General features: G+C 37.6%; 1 protein-coding gene across 2 annotated transcripts; it reads right to left on the bottom strand.

Annotated features, from left to right (window-relative positions):
- Positions 1 to 1052: 1052 nt before the first annotated feature.
- LOC108999528 lies at positions 1053 to 6736 on the bottom strand. 2 transcript variants are annotated; one of them, XM_035693912.1, is made up of 2 exons: positions 5844 to 6736; positions 1053 to 1140 (listed from the first exon to the last, which is right to left on the bottom strand). In XM_035693912.1, the coding sequence occupies exons 1-2, from the start codon at positions 6268 to 6270 to the stop codon at positions 1103 to 1105; spliced, it is 465 nt and encodes a 154-aa protein (XP_035549805.1). In that variant the 5' UTR covers positions 6271 to 6736; the 3' UTR covers positions 1053 to 1102. The 2 variants fall into 2 exon arrangements, with proteins under 2 accessions (XP_035549805.1, XP_035549804.1); XM_035693911.1 differs by lacking the exon at positions 1053 to 1140 and adding an exon at positions 1627 to 1951.
- Between the last annotated feature and the right edge of the window lie 1458 nt (positions 6737 to 8194).

Genomic DNA, 8194 nt, shown 5'->3' with positions numbered 1-8194 from the left:
AGAAAATTCTAGAGAGTATGTAAGGTTTATAACTTTTTTTGGGGGGTCATTTTTATATAATAAAATTTTGATGAAAAAATAGAGATTTTTGAGGGTCCATGCCCCCCAAGCGATAAGTGGTTCCACCACTGCGTATGTGTAGCATTACTCTTAATATGATATTAAAAAATTATAAAAAAATTAATTTAAAAGATGATAAACAACATTTTTTGTCGAAAGTTTATTCAATGAAGCTTTTTCTTTTTTGGCAAATATCAATTTATATACTAGAAATATTAGGTGATCTATCTATAAAGAGATTTAAAAAAAATAGATTTACTAATTGACATTATTTGATATGAAACTTCTTCATATCATTAGGTGATTTACAATCTATTGTATTACATCAAACTATATTTATTTGTAAGCTTATTTTGATAATATCTATTTATAGAATAAATATTTCTCTTTTTAATATTATATAAAGAAAAATATTTGATTTAGAAAAAACCAAAGAAATAGTCAAAGCTTGGAAAAAACAAGGATGATTAGCCCTGTCTTACACCGACCCCAGTTGTCCACTCCAGCATCATCGTTTTCCCATGTCCAGCTCTAATCCATTCTTCAATATTGGAACTCCCCGAATGCCCTCCAAGCTGTACATTTCCCTGCAACTTTTGGTTGCTCGAGAGGTTGCAAATTAAGCCTATTGATTACCAACAATGTCGTTTTTAGAATGTAGCTCTCTCTCCCTCTCGGCATTTGCCACACTCTCATGTTGGATGTTCAGAAGCAAGCTCCCATGCCCTCAAACTCCTCATATATATAACAGATACAATCTTTCCCTCTCCCCAATCTCTCTCTCTCTCTCTTCCCCTTTGAATCCCCCTCTTCCAAAATTTTTCATTCCAGCCACCATGTCATTCTCTTAGACTTGTTATCAGTCCCTGCTTCAAAATCTGGCATTTAAAGCCGCACGCGGATCTTATTATGTATTGGTAAAGCCATGCATGCACACCACTTTAACTAGAGCAACTGCCCAAAATAGCTTGATTCTTTTGCTATGATCTATTCTTTTATATTATTTGTTTTTCCTAAAACCAAGAGTTCTCATACTTCAGTATCATCCAAGGGAGTGGAAGAACACCACGATCGATCCACCTTTGGCCAATATATAACAACATTGTTATAACAATAAATTATTCTATTATTAAGTCAGTGCGTAGATCAGAACACTACACACATCACTTAAATGATAAAATTTATTTTGTAAGATTCAAATTTTAAAATTTATTTTTCAAATCAAATTATGTCATATAAATATTCTACTAATAATACTCTGCACAACGACTTGAAAATATAATTTTTCTATAACTCTAGCACAACACTACATTACTGGTGGATGTTTTCAACTTGCCAATGGCAATGAATGTAAGAGACGCACCACCATTCCAAGCCAGTCCATTTCTTGGTCTATTGGCCCAACCATTAGTCAAGGTGGCCCCTTCCTAGGCTTTGGCCCCAAAGATCATTGGACATGACCTTTTTTTTTTTTTTTTTTTCCCTCCTAAGCAAGATTCATTCATTGATATTATAACAAAACCTGAAATACAATAGGTTCTAGGTAATTAGACAAATAAGGAAGGAGGGTCATTTCCACTATGAAAACTTAAAAGACATTGAGGAATAGAAATAAGGGGTATGCTTCCATACAGATAGTTGGAAGCAGCCCATTGCATAATGTTATACGCACATCGATTTTGAAATCGATATATTTTCACCATTTTCCAATCTTCAAAACTGCTTAGAAGGTGCTTGATGTCCTTGATAATGGATTACATTTTCCAATCTGTAGGTTGCTTTGCATTATTTGTGGCTTGAACAACCTGCTTTGAGTCTCCTTGAATGAAGATTTTCCCTAGATCTCTGTCATGTGCTTCTTGAATTGCTAACAGGGCTGCTGCGGCTTCACCTACATTTGGGTTTGTGTTGTGTAGAAATGCAGTGTTTACAAATACTAGGGTTCTTGTTTCAGTTTGGCAGATTGCTACTGCAACACTACCATAGCTTTTGACTACAACATCAAAGGACAACAAAAAGAAACCTTCGAGAAGCCGTCCATGTAGGGAGATTGTCTTTTCATGTTGTTGTTTCAAAATCCATGCTTGCTTGTGTTCTTTACGGGACTTTAAGACATTTGAAATGTATTGATCAATGGTTGGGGAAAAGGAGTTATGAATGACCTGGTTCCTGGTGAACCAAAGGATGTCCATGGCCAATATAGCAAAGAGTTGGAATTCTTGAACTTCATTTTCTGGAATGGCTAGTTCTGTTTCTGGGTTGAGAATTATTTTGATCCAACAAGAGATTTCAGATGTAGCAATTTGGACAATGTTTATGGGCCATTTTGAGTTTCTCAAAAGAATCCTAGAGAAAGGGCAACTAAGAAAGAGATGTGTGAGGCTTTCCTCCCCTACATTGCATAAATGATAGAAAATTTGCTCATCTTCCAAAGAAAAAATTCTTTTTAGAAGAGATCTAGTTGGCAACATGTTATGAAGTATTTTCCAGAGAAGGTCTATCTTGCATCTTTAACTTCCAAAGTTTTTTCCAGATTTCATTAGGTTGAGAACTAAGATCATTATGAAAAGTATTTATCAAAGCTGCATAAGCTGATTTGACCGAGAAATTCCTAGATGAATGATGAACCCATTTGATTTTATCCTCCATAGATGAGTAGTTGTACTGAGAAAGAGGGATTTTCTGAATTTCATTGACAGTATCAACAGTAAAGAGGGCTTGGAGGAGAATAGTGTTCCATCTCCTTGGTTCTTCCAACATTAGTTCCAAGACTTTTAGAGTGGGGTCAATGGGAGGGATGTTTCGGTTTGGTTGTGGTGAGAAATTTTGCGAAGAAGGGATCCATGGGTCAAACCAGGCTTTGGCTGTGATGCCATTATTAATATGGAAGCAACAACTTGATTTGATGAAGTCTCTTTGTTTTAGGAGTCCTTTCCAAAACCAAATGTTAGTAGGTTTGGAGTTCACTTCAAAGAAAGGAGTATTGCTCAGATATTTGTTAACCAAAAAAGTTTTCTAGAGACCACTAGAGTTGTTTATAAGGTTCCAAGCAAAGTTTGAAATTAGGGCTCTATTGAAAAGATAGATGTTTTTAAGGCCTAATCCTCCTAAAGACTTGGGTTGACAAATGGATTTCCAAGATTTGTGTGTGTCAGATTTTTTATTTTCAGTTCCCCACCAGAATCTTTTGAAGGAAGCATCCATTTTTTTTGTGGAAGACTTTGGTACCCACATCGTAGACATGAAATATGATGGAATGGTACTGGCAACAGTCCTAATGAGAGTTGTTCTACTAGCTTGAGACAAAATCTTTGTTTTCCAACCTTGCAGCTTGTTTTGGATCTTTTCTTGAATATCTTTGAAAAAAACTTCTTTTAAGGCTTGGATGAAAAGGGGAAGGCCAAGGTATCGCAACTTTGGTGGAGAGGATTTAAAGTTAAGAATTTCTTTGATCTCTCCTTTAATTCTATTATGAGTATTGTTACTGAAATGAATGAATGATTTTCCAAAATTGATTTTTTGACCAGACCAAAAAGAGTAGATTTCAAGACATCTTGCAAATGCTTGAGCAGATTTAACAGTAGCAGCACCAAAAAGTATTAGGTCATCAACAAAAAGAAGATGGGAGAAGGTGGGACCTCTTCTTGAGATATTGAACCCTTTCAAGTTTTGCTTGGTTTCTTCTCTAAGAATCAATCTTGAGAGAACCTCACTACCTAAAATAAACAGAAAAGGAGATAGGGGATCTCCTTGCCTAAGACCTTTACCAAGATGGATTAAACCAGTTGGAGTACCATTGAGGATGATGGAAGAGGAAACTATAGAGATGCACTCCTTAATCCACATGATCCATATTTGACTAAAGCCTAGAGATTTAAAAATATAGAGTATGAAAGACCACTCCATAAAGTCAAAGGCTTTTTCCATATCAATCTTTATTGCCATATTACCCATTTTGCATTTTTTTTTTTTTAAAATGGTGGAAGATTTCTTGAGCTAGAATGGTATTTTCCTGAATGAGCCTACTAGAAACAAAATCCGTTTGGTAAGGTGATATGTGCAATGATCTTATAACTAACATTAGAAAGACTGATGGGTCGAAAGTGATGAATTGCATTCGGATTTTCAATTTTGGGAACAAGAGCAATATTCGTGTGGTTCATTTCTTTTAGAATTTTACCATGAATGAAGAAGTTCCTGATGGCATCTTGAAGATCATCCTTTATAATGGTCCAGTAATGCTTATAGAAGAGACTAGTGAAACCATTAGGACCAGGGGCCTTTGTGGAAGGGATTTGTTTGATTGTGGTTAAAATTTTCTTGTCAGTAGGTATTTTGCAAAGAAATTCATTTTTTGTTTCAGTGATTTTGCTGGGGAAGAGGGTTTCAAGGTCATCCGAAATATCAGGATAGTGGGGCTATAAATGCCTTGAAAATGATTGTAGAATTTTTCCCTAATAATGGGAGGGGTCGAGGTCCAATAACTGTCTTTTATTTTTAGAAAATTGATATTATTCTTTCTTCGTCGGGGTCCAAGGTTCAATAACTGTCTTCTATTTTTAGAAAATTGATATTATTCTTTCTTCGCCGAATGATAGTGGAATTATGGAAATGCTTGGTGTTGAGGTCAGAAGTTGTTAACCAAGTGTTTCTCGATTTTTGGCGCCAAAGAGATTCTTCTCTTCTAAGTTGCTCATTAAGGTTCTCTTTGGTAATCTCTTCCATGATGATATTATCAGGAGTTGGTTGCACATTTTGAAGATCATTAAGTTTTAGGGTGAGAATCTTGATGGCAGTTTGGATGTGACCAAAGCAATTAGTGTTCCGATTTTTCAGTGCAAGTTTCATGGCTTTGAGTTTTTTTGGTAAGAATGAAAGCAGGAGAACCAGTCACATGTGTTGACCAAGCTGATTTTACCATTTCAAAACTGGAATGGTCTCTAATCCAAAACTCTTTAAATTTGAAAGATTTTTTTTCCCTTGATGGCTATTTGATGTGTCCAGTAAAATAGGGGAATGATCAGAGGAAATCCTAGGAAGAGTTTTGATGGTTTGCACCAAGGAAGAGATTATTCCAATGAATATTAGCAACACCACAATCAAGTCTTTCTCTAATGTTATTAAGGCCATGTCTGTTATTAGTCCAAGAGTAAAGGGGACTTGTGTGACCTAAGTCAACCATGCCTTGTTGCTCCATGTATAAAGCCAGATCATTGAGAGACGAAGTTGTTGCAAAAGGCCTTCCTCCAGACTTTTCAGATTGTTTGAGGATTGAGTTAAAATCTCCAATGGAAAGCAAGGGTCTATGATAGTTTTCAGAGAGAGTATTCAAGATGTTCCAAAAGTTTGGTTTATGCTTTTTTTGAGCTGGGCAGTAAACTAGAGTGAGTAACCATGGATTATGAGAAGGGTCAGAGTAGACTAACATAGCTATTACATTACTGGAAATAAAAACAGTTTCAACATCCACACCATCATGCCATATAAACAAAAGCCCACCCCATTTCCCAGTAGGGGGATTATAAACAAAATGGAAAAATCCTAATCTACTAACAACATCAGCAGTATTTACATAATGCAAAAGGGTTTCAGACATAAATATTGCATCAGGATTATGGGTCCTGATATTGGCCTTCAGATTTCTAATTGCAAGAGGTCGACCAATACCCTTGCAATTCCAAGTGAAAATCTTCATGTTTGTTTTGAGGGTAGTTTTGACCCTGCCTCTTCGGTTATTTGATTTAAAGGGAAGAGATTCATGACTGGAGAGTTGAAGAAGTTACCTTGTTGTTCCACATCTTCTAGCTTGTAAGGGGAGAATCTGTGCTTCTTTGAGACCATTCGAGATACCCACATGTTTGCACCAGTTTTCTTGCTTGGCTGAACCAAGGAGGCTTCAGTGCCATCACCCAGTAGCTGATTTCCAGAGTTTGGGAGAGTTGGGCTGTTACTTGAAATTTCATCTTCTCCAACAGTGTCTGCTTGAGTGGTTGGTTGAATGCTACTTTGTTTGGATGGAAGAGGATGTGCTATGGTGCCCGATGGGGTTTCCTTCCTCTTCTTTGGAGCTTTTGGCTTGGTGAGGTGAGGGTTGGCTAGGGTTTTTTTTGTTTGGGAATTCGGTGAATGAACGTTGGGTTGCTTAGGTTGTGTTAGCAAAGTTGGTTCCACTTGATCATTGTTGGTCTGTTTGAAAGGCTGTTGGGCCATTGAAGGTGTGTTGGACCATTGGGGTAAAAATATGGTTAATTGTGGAGCTACTGGTTTGTGGGAGGGCCTGGGTTGGAAAGGAATTTGGGTCGGCTTGTTGTGGGCTAAAGGCGAGACAGCCACGACCTGAGGGACTGAGCAATAGTGATATTTTTGGGCTTTATTTGCATGTAGGTTTTGTGTGTTTTGAAATTGTGCAATTACCTGCTGAAAAATCAATGGTTCTGGGTTTATGTTTTGGTTTAGATAGTCAATTGGTTGGAATAAAGACTGGGTTGTTTTTATGTATTTGTCGGCGGGTTGACTGTATATGTGGGTTCGTTCTATTTGTGAATTAGATGAGGCCACGTGGTTAGAGAAATTTATGGATTCACCTGGGAAAGACAATTTGAGATGACTAGACTGTAGGGTGACAGATTGGCTTGTAGCTAAGGGGGACTGAATCTGCGTCTGACTTCCGCATCATTCTTTAATTCCTTTTAAAAATCTTGTCTGCTGGTTTGGGATGGCTCCAGATGTCAAGGAGGAGATTTTACATGGGTTTTCCAGTTCACTGTATTATTGGTTCGGAGGAAGAAAAAGAACAATGCCAAACTCAGAAAAAGCACTACTATTACCCTTGAAAATTGCTCTCTGGTGGATTTTTGAATTTTTTGTTGCTTCTCCTTTATTATCCAGAGTTTGTTTGCCTTTCCCTTTAAAACTCGGTTGGTGTTGAAATTGCTTGATGACAGGTTCGTTGTTCACCGAAATACTGATGCTACTCGTTGGCTCCTTAATTCTGAATGACAGTAGAGGTATGATGGGAGCTTGTTGTTTCGGGGGGAGAGCTTCAGTCACTGGTTCTTCAGTCCTGGCAGGCCTCTTTTGATCTTTTCCTTTCGCCCACAAATCTGGCCCATACTGAAAGTCTGCATTTCTCCCATGATCTTGGGTGCATGCTTGGTGTACATGTCCAAGACGATCACACATGTAGCAGAACTCTGAGAGTTGTTCGTATTTGAACAAGATTGTTGCTGGTTTTTGATTAATTCTTGGAAGGGAGAAACCTTCTGAGAGAGGTTTTGATGTATCAATTTCAACCCTAATTCTGAGAAATCTTCTAACTGAAATGGCAAAGTGGTCGAACTCCAAGAAATTGCCCAGAACTTTCCCAAAATTTTCAGCATTTTCTTGGGTCATCAGTTCTAAAAGGGCAGTCCATGGACTTTAATCCAAAAAGCTGAGAACCTTAGATCAACATCTTGTAGACTTTGACCTGGTAGCCATTCCTTTAGTAGCATGTGATACCCTTTGAAGTTCCATGGTCTTTGATTGAAGATTTTGATTTTGTCTTGCAAGGTAGGGAAAGTGAAGAGGAAGGTATTTTGTTCAAGATCCTCTATCCCAAGTCTGGAGATAAAACTCCATATTGCTTTGATGGTGGTGTGGAAAGTGTAATTTTTTAGAGGTTTTGAGGAGATAAGCTTTCCCACCAATGTGTGATGTCTTCAGCTACTTCTGTTGCTGGTATAAGGATTATATTGTCCCAGGATAAGGCTTCTGTTTGCGTGATGAGGCAGTCAATGTTTGGAGTCGGTTCTTTCATGGTTGTGGGGTTGCTATGGTGGGGTAGGTGTGCAAGTATGTTGAAAGGAAGTCAAAGTGGGGTAAGGTTCTGGATGAAATGGAGTAAAGTGAAAAAGTTAAAAGTTCAGATAGGTGAAGGTTATATTTTGGATGTTTGGAAGTTAGGTGGTAGGGTTAGGGTTTTTTGAGAGTCAGTTTCAATGAGGGTTGGTGAGGAAAGCTACACAGAGGAGAAGGAAACTCATCCGGAGAGAGCAGTTACATCCATCCGGAGAATGAGAACTTTGATTATTCTCGACATGACCTTTTTGATCTATTGTTAGATATTTTTTACCCTTCTCATAGCAGCACTTTT

This window comes from Juglans regia, chromosome 9, assembly GCF_001411555.2.
Source record: "Juglans regia cultivar Chandler chromosome 9, Walnut 2.0, whole genome shotgun sequence".
NCBI lineage: Eukaryota > Viridiplantae > Streptophyta > Magnoliopsida > Fagales > Juglandaceae > Juglans > Juglans regia.
The sequence above is the reverse complement of the archived record's forward strand: the minus strand, read 5'-3'. Positions and strand labels throughout refer to the sequence as shown.